General features: G+C 36.1%; 1 protein-coding gene across 1 annotated transcript in view; it reads left to right on the forward strand.

Annotated features, from left to right (window-relative positions):
* ABI3BP (ABI family member 3 binding protein) overlaps positions 1 to 19598 on the forward strand; it is a gene marked incomplete at its 5' end in the record, with an annotated part of 147110 nt that overhangs the window by 82067 nt on the left and 45445 nt on the right. Inside the window, 14 exons of the mRNA XM_084294807.1 lie at positions 3495 to 3560; positions 3936 to 4001; positions 5575 to 5649; positions 6533 to 6607; positions 7172 to 7246; positions 8497 to 8562; positions 9806 to 9886; positions 13784 to 13852; positions 15993 to 16040; positions 16531 to 16605; positions 17467 to 17514; positions 18117 to 18191; positions 18466 to 18513; positions 19369 to 19443. Of these exons, the coding sequence (XP_084150933.1) occupies positions 3495 to 3560; positions 3936 to 4001; positions 5575 to 5649; positions 6533 to 6607; positions 7172 to 7246; positions 8497 to 8562; positions 9806 to 9886; positions 13784 to 13852; positions 15993 to 16040; positions 16531 to 16605; positions 17467 to 17514; positions 18117 to 18191; positions 18466 to 18513; positions 19369 to 19443 (942 nt within the window). The remainder of the gene's footprint in view (positions 1 to 3494; positions 3561 to 3935; positions 4002 to 5574; positions 5650 to 6532; positions 6608 to 7171; positions 7247 to 8496; positions 8563 to 9805; positions 9887 to 13783; positions 13853 to 15992; positions 16041 to 16530; positions 16606 to 17466; positions 17515 to 18116; positions 18192 to 18465; positions 18514 to 19368; positions 19444 to 19598) is intronic.

Raw genomic sequence — 19598 nt, forward strand, 5'->3', positions numbered from 1 at the left:
TAACATTTTGTGTGCAGAGATTACATTAAAACTTGTCAATGTGTTGCAGAACAACTGTGAACAAATGCAGTTATATCAATGCTCAAGGTTCTACTTGTTTTACTGTGTCTGTATGAAGACATATTTTGTTTCCTTTCAATAATGACAATTCTATCCAAAGACCTTTTTGTGTTGTTGCCAGAACTCCCTTGCAGTAAGGAGTGGAGTAAATGTGCATTTGATAGGAAACTTTTAGCAGCTGTCCAGTTGCTTGTAATTGCAAACTAATGGTAAAGCTTGCACACTCCAACAAAACATTCTTAAAATCAAGACATGGAGATGACTTAAGTTTTATGCATTTATTTGTCAGAGATAGTGATCAGTATTTATCACTAACACATCTTCCATACTGAGCAATAACATCTGATCAAATGCCTTAACAGAATCATTCAGCAGTGTTTTCTACGTATTGGCTTAATAGCGCATTCAAGTTCATCTCTTTCATTCTGTATGCTTTGCCTGTAAAGAAAGTTATACTGTGCTCTTTCCAAACCAGATGGTGGATAGGGGCCCAATACTTACAATGTCTGGGAGAATGGATAGAATCATGTCTGATCTAGTCTGACGTTAATCATTTTAATGACACATGAACATTCCCATGCAAAGATGAGTCCCAGATTTCAAGGAGAGTTGAAAATGTGATTAAGCATTATAGTAATGACTGATTAACAGATTTCAGGCATATGTTTGGTTTGAGATGAGAACAGTTAGCATATACAGTTTTTCTTATTTGAAGGACTGCCTTGAAGTAACCTGCCTGAGGAATTCTGGTTTGATTTGGTTTTGCGTATATTTGTGTGTTGGAGAGAGAAAAGAGTGAATGGAAGAGTCTTTCAATTAAAGGAAGATGAGGATTTCTAGACACACAATGAAGACTACCCTAAAATACTTGCTTATATGTTATTTCCCCTGGAGCGGGTCTTTTAGCAGTAATTAGTGATCTTCATGATGCCTCTCAAAAAAAAAACCACAACTGTTTAGTTAGTTGATTGATTACTTATTAGTGTTTTTGTTTGTTTGTTTTTTCCAGCAAATGTTTGTTTGCCAAGGTTCTTCAAGCCTATTTGGAGTTTTATTACATTTTCTAGGTGTTTTGTTTTAGGCTGGAGGAATCTCATGGAGTTCTTTCAGAAAAAGAATTCCATGTTTGAAATTTTCCCTTTGTTAGTCCATCAAATCTTTGCTCTTCCAGTTTTCCTATAACATATTCTTACCAGTGTGTTTGGCAGTTCCAAAACTTTTATTCCATTTTCCAAAGTATCTACTGTTTGACCTGTCTTCTGCTTGTGTTAAGAATTAGCTTTGCACTTTTATCAACTTTCTCTTCTTTTTCTTTTTCTTATTATCAATAACACACTTATATATATATACATATATATATATATATATATATTTTTTACCATTATCTTTGCATTTCACTATAGTCATTTGGATATTAGTTCATTAACTTCTGGACAGTAGGTGTGACTCTTCTTTTAGCCCATGCTTGTTTAACGGTATGGATATAACATTCTGTCTGTTTGAAGTATTTCATGTTTCTTCCAGAATGGAAACCTGCTGCTGTAAATTAAGGAGGTGCTATTCTGTTAGAGATTCTTACAGATTTTGATTAAGAAAGCACAAGTAGTTTTTCTTATTGTTCCAGATCTTGATGGAACTCCGTGTTGAAGTTACCTGTGTGCATTTTTCTGCAGAGATGCTATGGTTTTCTTTTCTGCCCAGGCATACGTTCTTTTTTTTCCCAAGGTTGAGATTTGTAAGGATGACAAGGAATGTAGAAGTGAGAGCTAGTTTAGTGTTATCCAGATAAAATAAAAGGTGGCCATTACCAAAATATGACAGTATCTTGGATGTAGGCTGAAGTTCTGGCCACACATTAATCTACTAGGTTTCAATTTATAGCTTGAAATTATTACTTCAGTGCTAGAAAATTGATTTTAGAATCTGTCATTTATTACAGTTAAGAAGTAACCGTAGAACATCAAGACAGTCATTATGGTCTACCACAATTCAGGTTTTCTGTTGTTAATTCATGTTGTTTAAATTTCTGATCCAGCTCTAATCATCTTGTGTATAAAGAATGCTTCATTATTGTTTACTTTTCTTCATAGTAGCAGTGTTTAGCAGCTCATTGGGGTGTTTTTGTTTTTTTTTTTTCTTTTGGTAGTATGGAATGATAAAAATAATAATAATAAAAAAAAAGATAAGTGATTTATTAGGTACGAAAAGTAGACCTTGATAACCACAAATGAAATACTGGTTTATTTGGATGTGATTAAAATGATGCATTCATACATGTAGCAAGAAGGCCTTAACATCTCAAGATAGCTTCTATCTCTGACTTTAGCTTTCACAACATCGGTCCTGGAGTCAACCTCTTTTCCTCCTCTGGAAACCACAAGAACAATGATGGGTAAATAGTTGCATTACAATTTCTGTATTTTGGCAATACTTAAAAATGAAGATTTTTAAGATTTTTAAGATAAATTTTAAGATTTAGCAACCCCACCTTTTTCCTTTTTTTTTTTTTTTTTTTTCTCCTTGCTAGTGGCAATACCAGTGATGTTTTACCCATAATATCAGTGATGTGACCAGTCCCTTTTATAAATGATACCAAGGAGATACTTCATTGTTGAGCTTCTTGACTCCTCCGTGTAAATTTTCTGCTCAAGAGGCCCTGTTCACTAAAATGTTAACTGTTTGTGTTATACACGTTAATGCAGCCAGCCTACCTTGCTTTAAGAATGGAATAATACTGTGACAAGAGCAGGTATTTATGTAAAATAGCTGAATGTAACGTGCACTTCATGTATTTCCAACTCCATGCTGGTACTGCTTTGAAAAACACTGTTCCTCTATAGAATCTGAAGGCAATTTTCTGGTTTGATCTTAGCTACTCAGAGACCAAAGGTGAAACCTTCTCCTCCTTCCATTGCAATCCAAGTAACAGTGGAGGGTAAATACTTTTGTTTGTCTTTCTGTTCCCCTTCCATCACCTGATGTCATTTTCACCTGCTTTGAGCGATACCTGGGTTTGTTAATGTACGTTGGCTTGAGAAAACACTTGCCATGCTAGTTCCATGGTTCTGATGGCTGAACCGCTGCTTTTGCTGTCACCTGCGAATCATTTGTTTGCAGGGCCATTTGGCAGAGAGTCTATCAGACCATGCCTCGCTTGTCTGTGCGTTTGTCTCTACATGTGTTTTTTCTTCAGAAACTTCTTTCTAGAACGAAACGTTCCAGTATGGCAGAAAGCTAACTCTGCTACTACTGGTGTTGCTGTTGATGCGGTGTAGATGTCCCAGAGCTTCCTTATGGGGAGTCAGTTAGCTTAGGGACTAACATAAGGGAAGACTTGGGGTTTCCAGATGTCACGGGGAGTGGTGCGGCCTTAGGTAGCCTGTTCTGGCAGGGCTGTGCAGGTATCTCAAGATCATTTCCATGTCTGACCGTAGCGATCCAGAGACGGGCTCCGGAATCCACCTCGTCTGCTTCACCGGAAACCACGAGGACTGTGATGGGTAAATAGCCAGCGATTCCCTTCCTCCTTTGGGTACTCGGGCAGTGCTTTTCCCTGCAGAGTTGAGCCTGTTTTGGTGTTGGCAGTCCTGAGCAGTAGGTGCATGGCATAGTTGGTCCCTAATGGTTCTGGAATAAGAGCTACACTGTTAAGTGTCTGCAGTACGGGCCTCCTCCACTTCAAGGCTTCCTCTGTTACCTGAGGCTAGCTCTGTGATTTGAAGGCCAGGAGGATCATTCCATGGGATGGGATGCTGTGACATGGAGGCCTGCCTTGAGCAGAGCTCCATCTCCCTGTTTGTTGCTGCATCTTGGTATCACCTATTTGACGGCATCCAACGTGAGGACCTGAAGGTGGTTTTTGTGTTTAATCTTAGCTACCCGGCGACCAAGGCTGAAATCTACCTCTTCTTCCCCCCTGGCAACCCAGCAAACAGTGACGGGTAACTAGCAAAACCCCTTCTTCTTCCATTTTCTCCTTTCCCTCTCTTCATGCCCCCTGCTGCTGGCTTTCCAGGCAGCCAATCTGTCGTCTGTGCATTCATTTACGTTGTCACCACCTGGAAGTGGGTGCTCTGCTGTCATGCTGCTTTTGAGGTCATGCTAGGACTTGAAGCACGCTACCTCTTCTCACCTGGTGGTGAAGCACAGGGTCGTCTTTGGGGTTCAGAGCTACCATCAGCCAGCACCTGATGGTGCTGCTGGCCTAATGTGGTAACGATGGTTCTTGCTTGTCTGGAATTGGTGCAGGATGAGAGTTTTTTCCCCAGTGGTGTTGTGATTTTAGATTTCTCTGGGCCTGTGTTGGGGTGAAGCACCGTTTGGAGATGAAGCTGCCGCACTTGGCTGTGGCACTCAGAGACAACGTGGGAGAAGCTCATGGTGGCAGCTTCTTTTGTATTGGCAGGTGTGCAAGGCCAGGCATGTGGCCTGGCAGTACTGGCAGTATTTTTGACCCATGAGGTCATTAAGCATTGCGTGAGCAGACTGTCAAGCCTACAGACTTGAGGTCAAGTGCAAATTAAAAGTGTATGAACCTTATTAATGTATCCTTCCCTCTAAGATGCAGGTAAATAGTAAGTTCCTGAAAGCTCTGGCTGTGGTTCTTGGAGCATTGCTCTGTGTTAGAAGCTAATTGTGAAGTGTGCTGTTTTGGCAATGGAGAAATATATATCTATATGTATATATATAGATATATCCATATATATATATAGTGTGTGTGCTTGCTACTGAGAAACTCATCTGATGGTGTTTCTAGTCTTTCATTTGCTTATCAAAAAGCTATTAAGAGTATTTTGAAATACACCTAGATGAAGTAACCTTGATAAATAAATTCAAAATGGCTAAAGCTTTATTTTTTTTCTTTAAGCCAATTAGGTACCTTCATGTTTAATTATTATATGCTCAGATAGATGCACACATATATTCTCTGCTGTTCTTTATGCCAGAGTCTTAAATCTTTTTCTTACTGCTTTTTGTTTGCTTTAGTATTTGGTGCTAATTTTTTATTTATTTGTTTTAACCTTTGTTTGTTACGTCTCCGTGTTTGTGTGTGAATATCACTTATAAGCACGTATTCTAAAAAAATTCAAACTCACAGCATCTTCGAAGAAAACAAAGCACTGAAAACAATTTAGTCTTGTGCAGAAGTATATTAGTATTGTTCTTATGTTCTTGTGTTCATGAATTATTTTTTTCTACCCTTTTTCCTTTGTGCTTCTAGCCATTGTGTCGGAAATTCTTTTATCTTTTATATTTTCTGGGTTGCTTTCAGTTATGTGGACTATGCTGTCTAATATCATATTAGCTTTGGTTGGCTGCCACTTAGTTTCAGTTGTCACTTTATCCACTAGCTTCAGTTCCTACTCTAAACCAGCACTGCTCCATTTTCAAGGTAAGGTATGCTTATTATGGATGGACATCTGCATTGCAAATTAGGTATAAGAACAGAAAGCTACATATGGAAACAATAATAGTAGATACTGTCAACTGTTTTTTTGTTTGTTTGTTTTGTAGCTTTCAATGATATTCAACCTGTTCTTTCAAGCCCTGTGACACCTAGTAAGCCTGAAATAGCAGATACCGAATCAGGTACAATACACTGCCTAGTTCTTTTTAATCAGTAGCTCAGATCAGGCTCTAAAACTCACTGAAATGACTACACAGGTTGTCTTCACTTTCAGTGTACGTTTGGATTAGACCGTCTAGAACATCTGGATTTTGAGTTTAGGTTGGTGTTAGTGGTTGACATTATTGCTTTCTCACACTTATGATGTATATGGCAATTCATAGTTACCTGATTCGCCTTAAGTATTTTGAAAAATATGCCACATAGATAATCGAGAAGACAGTATTTATTGTCCAATGCTACTGACTTAAATAGTGTGATGTATGCTGTAAGCTGCATTCTACTGTTGTAGTCTTGCTAAGAATATTAAGGAGAATGTTTCCTTTAATTGCATGAAATTGGTCACAGACAAAAGTCACAGTTACAGACACTTGATACTTTCAGACTGAAACAGTAGTTGGATTGTCAGCTTTCTAGTCCAAATTTTATAGTTTAAGTGTCTTGGCTGATTGATCGTTCAACACATCCTCTTCATTACATTCATGCATTTTACACACCATTTTCCTTAAGTAATGGACCAGAACTCAAAATGTGGAAATGCTAAACTTCAAAATCTTACTTGGCAGTGATTCAGATCCAGACCAGTTACAGTAAAGACAGGAAGAAATTAACATCCAAAATTCCTGCACATCACAAATGCAATGATTTAAAGACACTGAAGCTCTATGCATTTCAAAAGACTGAATTTCTCTCTAATGCATACTAGGTAGATAAACTGAAAAGTGTCCAAGAATTAGTGAGATATTTATATTGTTCTTGTAAAAACAGATTTGTTTTGCTTGCGAAGCAAGAGTTTCTTCCATTAGCTCTTTATTGTCTTACGACTGTCACCATTTCTCCCAACAGCAACGATTGAATCCATTCTGGAATCTTTTACACCTAAAACTTATCATCCTTTCCAATGGCCAAGGGTAACATTAGGTAATGTTGTTGTTTTCACGCAGTGAAAAACTGTTTGTTTTGAGCACTTCATCCCATATGAATGTATTTCTTCCAGCATATCATTTCACACACATAATCATTGTTCTTTTTACTGGTTATAGTCTTGTTCTGCCATTGTCATTAGACTTCGATTATTCTTGATGCACTTCTGTATGGGAACATAGTTCAAAGCAGTTTTGCTGTCCTTGATGCAATAAAAGTTGCCTCTTAGTAACTTGCATGAAAAACTCCATGATCCTTTCATCATTGTGTTCTGTCTGTCTTTTTCTCTGGTGCACATGCATGTGCTCTCTTCCTCTCTGATATGTAGAGCTTTCATATGGAAAATTATAGTTCTTTTGAAGACATCAAATCTATTTCTGATCAATGCACAGCATTTCAATATCATCTCCATTCCACTCTTCAAACTCTGATTTCATCAGATGGCTTTGATGTTCCACACTTAGTTATCTTTTCTTCACTATAAACTTGTGGCATGCGTTGTGTGTTCTGAGCAACCCTTGTTAAACAAATTTTGATTGCAAACTGAGCTCTTTCTTTCAGCTCCAAAAGAAATACCACTTACTCCTCCTAAACCGAAACCGTCTGATACCCCAGAAGTACATCGTGTGAAACCTGGTAATTGTGCACACCATTATTTTAAGTTGGTATGCAGAGACATATGTTCACTAAAAATATTTTAGCAATACTTGGTAAAATGGATAGGAACTGTGCAATACATGTGAGCATCTCGACTAACTCATAACTTTGTAATCAGTCATGTGATGTTACTTGACAAAGGAAATGAGAGTTAAGCTCATCAGTTTTACACAGTTGGGTCCAGTGATAAAAATATAAACAAGTTCTCTGGTTTTGTAATTTAATTTAAAAGACTGCTAGGAAAAAAACAAAAACAAACAAAACAAAACAAAAAAAAACAAACACATTATTCTATTGCTTCATTTGTCAGTCCCAATCTTCTACTGTCATACAGACATAGCTTGGCAAAGAAGGCATTTTTGCTAATCACAACACTGATAATTCAGAGTAAGGTACTACTCGTGTGATTGATAAGCCCTCCCTTAAGGAACTCAGTGTTCGTTTCAGTGGAAATAGGAGAGCTGCCTTCAAAGTAGAAGAGTAATCTTTCATACGAGTGAAAAGTTCATTCTTTGACCATTGGAGCATTATTACCATGTGGTATCTTTTTTCCATTTTTGCTTTTTGATCAAAAAATAGATCTCTGTTGTTATTTTTTTTTTCTGATTTGGGATTAAGGGATATGAGTTTGCGACTTTTAGTGACCCAGGTATTGGACAAGTAAATATTATGGTGTGCATTACTAGAGCTTTAAATAATGTTTCTATTCTCATTTCTTATAAACAGGCACGTCAGTAAAAAGCAGGAGTTGCCTTTTATGTCTCATACATGTCTTACAATTGACTGCAATTCTGACTTAAGATATTCAGCAAGATTTTGGCATTCAAAAGTTGCCTCCGGCCTATTTTGTGGTATTTGTTATGGAATGTGGTCTTTTCTTTAGTCATAGGCCTCATCTGTTCTTTCTTTTTATTCTCCCGTAACTTTAAAGATATCTGTTTGTTGATTGAGCCAACCAATGGATTAAAAATGTCCTGAAAACATAAATATGGGAAAGAAGCCTCAGAAGCAGATTGTCACACAAAACCTTGAACACTTGAACATATAGTGTGAAGTTTCATAGGAAACAGAACTAAAAGGATGTTATGCGTATGAGTAGGACTCTTGCGTGCTTATTCAGTCTATTTAAAAAAATAAATAAAAGTGAACTATTGGAATCATAACATTTTTGGTTTACTGATGATACGTCTACTGATTTGTTCAATTACACCTCAATTTTTGTTTTTTAGCCCCTAAACCACCACTTTTGGAGCCTAAAACTTCTAAGACTGTTGAACAACCAAAAGCTACAAGAGGTAATATGTGTTTCTGTAGCTGTTGGTCACTCTTTGCAGTCCAAGCCACAGTCTGAACTCTCTTACTTCATCTCATAGTTTCTTTTTTTTGTAATCCATTTCTCTTAGAGAAGAAAAAAATTAAGAAATAAGCATTCTGAAATAATGTTTTTCTCAATGTAAGAGAAAAAGTTCATTTTTTTTCTACATGAAGCAGAATTATCATACTTTTTGTTGGGAGTTTTGCTAGACCAGCAACACAGTTTACCCCCAATGAATCATCAGAAACCCATCAGAAATACTACTGAAAGACTAAGCACAAGGTCAGCATTGTAGATGTTAATCCTAGAACTCTCAATGAAAGACTCTTCTGGCACTATGTGGATACGTTAATTTCATTGTTCTTTCATGAGTCCTTTGTGAATGTCAGCTTGACTTCAAAAACGTTTCTCAGTCACTTCATGTCTTACTCTAGTCTGTTCTCTCTGTACTGTATGCTTTTCCACTGTGCTTACTGATATGTAACTTTTGGAAACTTCTTTGAAAGCAGTTGCATTGCACTGCTTTATAAAAATGAAGAAAATCACTTATTATACTACCTGAAACTCAGCTTAAGCTTTTTCTGATGTCCAATTAACAATCTTTTAAGCTAATTACACTTTTCAGCAAGTTCAGGGAAAAATCATTTCTAGAACTGATTGCTCTTGTTTTTTTTTTTTTTTGTTTGTTTGTTTGTTTGTTTGTTTTTTACCACTTAGATGACACTACTTCTATTTTTCAACAGAATGCAATGAATACAATAATGAAGCAACTCCCTTTTATATTATTGATTCCAAGCTTTTCCAGCTCCCTACCAGTAATTTCCTTAGTGTTGAAAACTGACATTTTTGCAGATTTTGTATATGTGGGTGTGGTTTGATGGCTTGAAATTGACCTGCAGTTCAATAGGATAAACAGCGTCATTATTTACCACATAGGTATCTTGCAAAAATATATTTCCTATTAATGAGTAACATTTAATGAGGGGAACATTTTGATGTGATTATAAGATATAATTACATATATTACACTTACTAACTGACTTTTACAATGAAGAACAAACAGTTTTGGGGGATAGGGATTTTGAGAAGTCTTGTTAGCAAATTTGATTACTGTTTGCTTTTCTTCCGGTAGCCATTTATTGCTTTATTTCAGGCTTGAAGAGTGCGATTCTTATATGATACAGTGGAAAGGATAATCTTATAATCCAGTATATTTCTTTCAGCTCCCAAAGAAGCAAAACTCAAACCTTCTACATCTAAACCTAGACCATCTGCCAGACCCAAAAAGCCACGAACTAAACCTGGTAACTAACTTCCATACCAAACATTTACTGCACCATATCACTTAAATAGTTTAATAAATTTAAATTAATTCTGTGTGAAGCTCAGCACTTTGTCATCAGAAAGATATGTAGTGAGGAAAGCTATGTTCTTTGAGGAATATTATTTTTGTATTGAACAAAAAAAAAAAAAATGAAGCAAAGAAAGTAACCTTTTAACTTTAGATTTGTACCTAAATCAACAAGCTGCATGGCCTGGTGTGGAAACAGGTTGTTTCCCACCTTGATTCAGCACAGAATCCAAAGATGCACATTCTCTTGCTTTGGTGATGGGTATAGCATCTTACCTAGACCTGTAGGATTTGTATCGATTCTGTGATCATTAATACACAGACTTATCAGAAACTGTTGAAATAAGAATGAGTTCTGGAATTTAGTGAAGGCATATTTTATGATGACAAGTGAAATCATACCTTTATACCAGAGCTGAATTTGGTCTGTGGTATATGTCAGAGAATAAAAGACGCCTGGCCTTGCCTGAAGCTGAAAAACATGTCAATAGTTTTGCATGGGTTGTAATTAAGTTTAAAAAGCTTTAAAATGTATAATTGTATGTTGTGAGAATATATTACTTACTCATGGAAGAGATTTGCCAGTGTTATTTAAATCTTTCCTGATTCCCTATGAATTAATCCCTGTTATTTTTCTCATAAAAGGAATTACTCTCTTCAGATCAAGTAATTCCTTGTAAAGCTTGTTTACTAAATGGTATTTGTGTTTTATAACTGTCTCAAATTAGTATGCATAATTAGTTTTTCATTGTGGCTACAACTACAACTTTTTTAGTGTAGAATTTCAATATTTTAATACAAGAATAATTGCTTTAGTCTCTGCTGTCAATGCCTGCATCTCTCTGAATATAGAGACTTCCTTGAAATGACAGAGAAAACAACTCCATTTGGAAACCTGTGCATAAATTTGTATAATACTTTTGGGTCATCAAGATCAGCCCTGTGTGTTGATGTTTCCACATCAATGAATGGCTACTTTCAGCTTCTACATAACTACAGAGACGGCAGCATGATTTTTCATTTGTGTACACGCCTCTTGTCTGTCTTTTCTCTGTTAGTGGTTTCCTTGCTCAATTCACATGGAATTCTAAGGAGCACTTTTTAAATCACTGGGATTGTTTAGTCTAGAGAAAAGGAAGCTGAGGGGAGACTTCATCGCTCTCTACAACTACCTGAAATGAGATGGCGGCAAGGAGGATGTTGGTCTCTTTTCTTAGGTGACAAGTGATATAACACGAGGAAACAGCCTCAGGTTGTGCCAGGGCAGGTTTAAATTTGACATCAGGAAGAACTTCATGGAGGGTGTGATTAGGCATTGGAACAGGCTTCTCAGAGAGGTGGTGGTGGTGTACCCATCCCTGGCAGTATTTAAGAAATGTGTAGAACTGACAGTAAGAGACTTGGTTCAGTGATGTGACTTGATCAGTCAGGTTGAGGGTTGGACTTGGTGATCTTGAAGGTCTTTTCCAACCAAAATGATTCTATGATAATAATAAGCTTATAGTGATCTCAGATGTATTCCAGTGTCACTTTGGGTGTTCAGCATAGATTAGAAATTCGTGTCATGATAGTGGTTGTCACCTTTACTTAACCATTAATCAAAAATAATTAAAAACACATGCCAAATTCATATTTCATCAACTGCCTGCTATTGGTTTGCAAATTTCCTTAGTCTCAATACAGTAGTGAAGTTAGGATACAGTATTGTTAGATAGACTGATGCATACATGTAGTTGTTCCTTTTAGGATTGTGCATCCCCTAGCAGGACTATGAGGGTCCTGGAAAAACTTGAAAACATGCATCCTATGAAGTATAGTAACACCAGAGAACCATGCCTTCTTTGCCTCTGAAAAATATGTCTGAAAACTTGGTTTATGTCTGTCTTATTATTTTCAGTCCTTCAAAGTCTCAGGTTACGTGGTTGATCAGTGCTTAAAACCCAATAAGCTGGTAGATCATTTAATAATATTTGGGAGTAATTTCAGAAAGGTCAGAGGAAATGAAAGGCATTTCATTTCCTGCAATCTCATTCCGCTCTCATTGTCAATCTGAGAAACACCATCTCCCAACTCTACTTTTTCATTTTACCTAGAAAAGCCTACATCAGATGTGCATTGTATATCTGTTAATGAACTTTTAAAAACTGGGCTGAAAAGAAACTTTCAGAATCTCTTTAGGATGGGGAGAAGGATGGCATTGTTGACTTTTACATTGAAAAAGCAAACAAATGAGAAAGAAAAACAGGTATGTGATTTAGTATTCATCAGAGAAATATGGTGCAATGAATGTCCAGCACTTGGTTAGTTCTGGAAAAATCTGCATGCAGCTAACTTTTAGGTTAGTATGCTTCATATTGGATTTCCCTTGGATTTAGAGCAAAGAATAGTGCTGTAGCACAGATACATTATGCAGGACCATGCACTGCCAGGTGTAGAAAAATGGTCTCACGTTGTTAACTAGGTAAGGATACCTTGTTGATCTCTGTCATGACAGAGTAGTACTTCCACGTGTGGCAGCTCAGAAAAGAACATGGCAAAGAGTTCCTACTAGTGAATTTCTTTTCAATAGCTGTTTCTGTTTATTCTCATTCTTCATCTTTTGACCACACCTAAATGCCAGAGTTCTGGGGTTGAGAGCAAGAACTGATTGCCCTGGCTGAGTTAATATATATATATAAATTTTTTTAAAAAAAACTTTTCTCACTTCCTCATGTAAGTTGACAGAACCATGCTGTCACCTGATATGGACTACTTCATGCATTATCAGTTTGAATGATGTGGCTTTTAAAGGAGATTATTTTGATGAGAGATTTACCCACTCGAGTACTATTAGATTAGAGATCAGATTCCCAGAGAACATAATAAAACTTTGTAACTGCTCTGTCAGATTCTTTTAATTTAATTTATTATTTTTTTTAACTTTCCTGTTCACACTAAAGCTTCTCCTTCCAAACCTAAAGTCCTTCTGTGTCTAGAACAGCCTGTGACAGTGATGGTTAATTATAATGCTCTTTCACAGAGTCACAGAATGGCTTAGGCTGGAAGGGACCTCTGGATGCCTTCTGGTACAACCCTTTTCATGCAGAGCCACTTAAAGCAGGTTTCCCTCAACCATGTTCAGGTGGACATGAAGTTTTCCAGGGAGGGAGACTCCACAACTTCTCTAGGCAATCTGTATTTTGCAACAGATAAGGCATCTTAGGATATTTCGCTTAGGGTAGTTGCAATAGTATTAAATACATCAATCATTAGCTATAAAAAGTTAAAGCCAGTAAATAAATGAGGGAAAAATTAAAGTTCTGAATGAAATATGTCAGTTCTTTTACTCGGTCTTAAACACAACCTCCTTAAATATAATCCCTTCATCATAAAGTGTTGTAACCTACTGAGATCTTCAGCCTTATTATATGTGACTTTGCAATTATTTATACCTGGAATCTTTCAGATCTAACTTTTGCATTACTTTCAAAGAAACTCAGTAATATTAACAGAAAGATTTACCAAAAGAAAAAAGATTTCTATGGAACTGTTTATTTAAAGGTGTCTACAGCCTTGCAGGGAAAAGAAAAACTTCTCAGGAAAACAGGATGAAGACTCAAGAGTTTCTCTTCCACCGGTGTTCCTATAGCATAAATACACCTTTTCTTTTCAAAGAGCAGCAGAAGCTACACAGAATAGTTATTTCTTGAATTCTCTTGATCAATATTATTACTTGCTCAGTGTTTCCATTTGAATAGAGAGGAGAAGGTAGATTTTAACTGGGAAGCAAAAGCAGCTGAGCTGTACCAAAAGATGAAAAATATGTATAGATGCACCTGTATTTATCTCAAGAAAATGTTCTTTATTCCAGCAGCAGCCATTCCAGTGTCAGTCACTACTAGGAAACCCTACACATATGAACATCCAAAGACTGCAGAGGGTAATGATTAGTAGCAATCTTTAGTCATTCTTCTTTTCTATGGTCTAATAACATGTGCGATTGGAAATACTCTTTTCTGTATGCTACTTGCTATTCATATGAGGTCTGAACAGCAGAAATAAAAATACACTCTTGGTGCTTTATTATTTCTTCACATTTATAGCATGAAGATACTGTATTTTAAAAGACAGGTTATCACTTGAAAGATATCTGATTAAAAACCTTAATTACATGAGAAGAAGAAAGAGTAAGAATTATTGCAGTAATAGATTTCATGAAATACAAAACTAATACACAATTTAAAAATCAGATTAAAATCTACAAACTGTTGAGCAATTCCTGCAGAAAGGTGAGTTCTGTATGGCACACAACATTGTGTGATTATTTTTCAAATTTATGGAAAATATTGACTCTTTTTGATTTATCTGTATTAATCGATTGGAACTAGTGCTCAAAGTACGCTCAAAATTCTTCTAATGACATTGATTGGCCAAGGTTGGCATTGGATAACAGTATTTTCTTAGCATCATTTCTTAGCACTTGTTTATTTTGCTTTAGGCTAAACGTTTAGAAGCTAATTTTGCTCCAGAAGAGCATCTAACTCTTCAATTATCCCTGTCATCAAAGGCTCTGTCTGCTTGTTTTGCCCATACTTAATACATTTCATGTATTAAACCCATAGCATCGGTTTTCTCTGTGCTTATTCATTGATACTAACTGAAGGTTGTTTCCTAGTCTTCATTTCTTCATTGGCAAATGTAGATGAGTATCTTTCATGGGACATCATTTACTTTCAGTTAAAATGATGATTTTTTTTTTGCAAACCAAGTTTTTTTTTCCGCTATCCAAACTCACATTCTGTACATGTGAAGCACAAATCTGTTGTTAGATCGAAGCATCTCAGACTAAAGCTGGTAGTGACATTTCTTTTGAAACTGTATACATTCAGGTGTGCTGTTACTGCAGAAAAATCAAAAAGTGAAAGAATTAAAACTTTTTTCCTGAAAGAGGGGAGAAGGAAGACATTCATTACTTTCTGATAATTATAGCAATGTATATTACTTCAGAAAACGTTTTGTAGAGCTAAAGAATAATTTAATTTTCTTCTGAATTTCTGAACATTTTTTATTCTTTTTTAAGAACTCACTGATGTTTTGAAGGCAACCTGCAAATAGAAATGAGTGTTCTAGAGAGAGAGATTTCTGAATTTGAATTCCAAAGGTAGTTGACAAACCTGAGTAACAGAGAATTCATTGCAAGGCAAGAATATACTGAGCACATTAGAAAGATTAGTGACTGGTTTAACCTTTCTATACGGTGTCTGGCTATTGTCAACAGAAAGAAGTTAATGCTGTTTTTGTTGTTGTTTGCAGCAACATTAGTAATTATTATACTGTGTATGTTAATAGAAGGATAAGAAATACTCTGTTATTCAAAAGAATCAATTGCAAGCATTTTTTTATAGTTTTATTTATTATAAGTTCCGTTTTTAAAGTAGGTGGAATTACAAGAGAGCTTGGGATATAAGTGAGTATAGCTGATGGATAAGGTTCTAACTTTAAGTGTATATGTCTGTATGTTACTCTAGTTCTTACTGCCCAATGAGAGGGGAGAATTTATCCATTATTTTTAATTTCCTTTAGTGTCAGGAATTTTTTATAGACTGTCAGTTTGTATTTTAGGATTGTGTTCTTTTTATTTTTTTTTTCAATTTGACATAGTTCGTGAAGAGGAAAATGGCATGGTATATTCTTGGTCAGTATGCCACTTTCAAATAGCAGCAGACTTCAGTATGAGGGATACCTGGATATTCCTGTATATCAAGACTCTTGCTGTCTCTGAGATCAACTCATCTAGTCCTTTCTTTGTTGTAGGGTTTACTTATTTCTGTTATATTTTTCCTTCCATTATCAGCAAGTTTCTGCAATTATACTTTTTTCCTATTGAACCTGTATTATTAGAAAGCTTAATTGTCCACGATTTTAAAAAATAAAAGTTAATTTCAAGGTAGGCATTATTGTGGGGTAGTACCAGCAGCTGCTTTTGCACTTACCAGTGGAGTAATTTTATATTTTATTTATTTATATATTTATTTTGAAGTAGGTTCCATACTTACTTTGTCACACTGTTTCTGTTGCAGTCTGGGAACCTATTACACTTAGAGTTGAACCACCAAGGTCAACAGTAGGTAATGATATTTCTTTGGCAAGCTGTTGTTTGCTTTCTTCACTGCAGACAGCACCACTGAAGTTACTCACCTTATGCTTTAGGATTCTTTCATTAAACTTCATTTTTCTTCTAGGTAGTTCTCTTGCTTGGCATCCATGTCAGTTGGGCATATTGTTCTCTTCACAGTTGGAATGTCTGCTTTTTGAGAAAATGAGCCTGGAAGCTCTGAATCACCTTTGTTGTAATTATGCTTGTCTGTGCTCATCCCAGTTTTTTATTTAAAAAATAAAATAAAATCTGGGCTTCTGAAATTAGCAAATTTCATCTGTCTTGCTTAATGTGTTGAAAACACATGGGTGGTGCTACTTGACTTCCTTTGCTACTTCCTATAAAGAGAATTCTTTTCTCTGTTGCAGGTGTGAGGCTTATGTGTTTGTGTGTTCAACTTTGTATCAGATGCTAATTGCTGTGTAAATTAACCAACTTATTACCCACCTTTTCTCTTCCAGCTCCAAAGGAGATTCCACATATTCCTTCTAAACCTAAAACTTCACCCAAACTTCCTATCCCACACGCTAAAGATGGTAAACTGCTTTGTGTGATTATTTCTAATACAGTAGATATTGGACTGAAATATAGCTCTGTGCAGCTGCTTACTTATCTGAGCCAGTTACAATATCATGGGGTTCTGTTCTGTTGTATATTCTGTGATTTCAATTCAATTTTCAGGAGTAGTAAGAGATTTACTAGGTTTTATGATCATATAGAAGAATAAATCTCTGCTACCTCATGGCAGCTGGATGAGAATTTTGCTAAGCTCAAATTGCAGTGGTGGTTAAAACAAGTGTCTAGCAATTAAAATATGTGTTATGGCTACTTAGGTTGTACAATTCCCACCCACACTGCTTTGCATTGATAGAATAACAATGTGTCTCCCTTTTAAATCACAATTATTTCAGCTCATGACATTATTTTTTATAGCATCAATTTCACATCCTTATGCAATTTAAACATTCTGTTTTATTTAAAAGGTATACCATAGAGTTAAAGCATGTGGCCATGTAACCCAATACACAGCAATGCTGTTTAATAATACAGCATGCAGAAAACAAGCAAGTGGTCTCCAATTCCAGTTGTATATATAAACAGCATTTGAAATACAGTGAAGAGTTTTGTATCTTTTAAAAGCCGTTTTCTTAGTAAGATAACTATACGTATTTGGATATCTCATTGCAGCCCATGGAAGAATTAAGCTCACAGTTAAGGATTGTTTCATCTTACACTGCTTTGCCCCTTATTTTCTCAGTAATTTAATTTAATACAGCAGTTTTTATATGAAGCAGTGTATAATTCAAAGCATAGCTACTAGACAAATAATTCTAACTGTAAGTGAAGTTATTCTCCTCGATTCTCAAAACAGCTTTTATGTTTTGTTTTTGATACAGTCCTGGAGTCTATAACACTTAGAACTGCTCGACCAAAACCAACAATAGGTAACAGTTATACCTACAAGGACCATCACATTTGAAATACATGTTGTGGCTACTTAAGTGGTACAATTCTCACCAACGCTGCTTTGCATGGTTAGAACAAGTATTCAGTAGACATCTAGCATCACAAGTACATCTTCATTGTATGCCACTGTCATAATTTTTTACTGTTATATTTTGTCCTTCTGAAGTGTTTTTTATGTGTGTGATTTTACACTAACAATTCATATTCATCTCATTTGGTTTTCCTCACGCAAATGTATTCTGTAAAGTGGACGGATGCACCACGATCTTCCTTTGACTGTGTTTCGTTGTATTCAGTTTCTGTCACGTGCTTCATCTTTTCTGCTAGTCTCCAAATCAGGCATCCATCCTGGCCTTGCTTCGTTTGATTTTGTTACACAGGTTCTCCATCAGCAGTATTTCTTTGTGTACCAGCCATTCATACTTCTTCACTACTCATATAAACAGTTTATGTTTCCAGAGGGTCCCAAAGGCATGTGTTGTTTCTGTTGTTGTTTTATTTTTGTTGTTTTTTGAATGTTTTGTTTTCTGACTGTCTCAGTTCTTGAAATACTTTAATAGCTGCATTTCTTTTATTCCAGTTCCAAAAGAAACACACCGTATTCCCTCTAAACCTAGAACATCACCAAGCTCAGAAGTACCACAAACCAAGCCTGGTAAGTACATTGTTTTCATTGTTTCGTATCATCTTCATGAGAGTGTCTTACAAATTCTACTAGAGGGAGGTTTGTGAGTGATTATCTTTGCATCATTTGTTGAAGTGGCAGTAATTCTGAGTTGAATAATACTCTGTGACATATTGAGTTTCAAGGAGTGGCCATGTCTCACTGGCTGTAGGAGGGGATGGTATGGTCATTGTGGAGGTAGTGATTGTAATGTTTTAATTGTTCTTGGTAAAAGTTGTTTTTGTTCTTTATTACACTGATGCAGTTCTGGAACCAATTACATTTAGAACTGAGAAACCAAAGTCAACAGCAGGTAATTATACTTTCATATTTGTATAGTCAGACTGTCTTTCCTCTTCAACACAAATCATTAAATGCTGACCTGCAAATATTTCGTCATTTACATGTAATAATGCATTTAATAATTTAACAGTCAAGATTCTCCACCTCTTCTCATATTTTCTTCAAAACATTTGAGGAGGACCCTTATGCCTTTCAGGTGTTTATGCACATAAGATGGGGTAATTTTCTTTGGTATTTAAAGAGACAGAGGGCAGTTCAGAAAAAAATCCTAACTTAAACATTCTAAGACATACTGTGAAGGTGACTGTGTTCCAGTTAGTCACATGGCTTCGGTGAGCAAAGCTGCATGCTCTAAGTTATCTTTCTCTACTCCCCATCCCTTTCAGTTTTACTAAATTCAGTCCTTTATAGAATTCTGAAAAATATTTCTATTTCTCTTAAATATAGATTCCACTGTCAGAACAGAATCACTTCAGTGATCTTTGGGACGTATGGATCCTTGAAGCAGATCCACTTGACTAAGGCACTTTTATTGCTTGTATGTGGTACTGAGAATTCTTCCAGTACAAGCAGTGGTGTCTTTGTATTTGAAACTAATTTCCTTGTTTTCTTATTACTTAATTGGTTAAGCCTTTCTTCTAAACAGAAACAATAATTCTGTCACATGCTCTGTTGATGATATGTCACAGAAGAGTATTTTCTCTACAGCTTGGTTTTGTTCCAAGAAAACTCACGCCCCTTGCATCACTTCCATACAAGCATCTTTGGCTCAAATCTTTGCTCTGTTTCTGGTGACTGTAGATGGTAGTGGACACTGACACCTCTGAAAATGTTAACACAGTGTAACCCAGTTTCTTTCTTTCAGCTCCTAGAGAGACGCGTCATGGGCCTTCAAAACCTAAAACATCACCCAGTCCCCGTGTTCCTCCAACCAGAGCAAGTAAGCTTCTCAATATTTTGCACTTTAGTGTATGATTTTTTTTCAGTTTGAAAATTGCTAAAAATCCTAAGTTCTTTGAAAGTACACAAATATTTTATTGAACAGGCTGTGTTTTACTGTCATAATGAAATTTTGCTACATAGCTGTCATGAAAC

Source organism: Netta rufina (genome assembly GCF_964035555.1).
Source record: "Netta rufina genome assembly, chromosome: 1".
NCBI classification, from domain to species: Eukaryota; Metazoa; Chordata; class Aves; order Anseriformes; family Anatidae; genus Netta; species Netta rufina.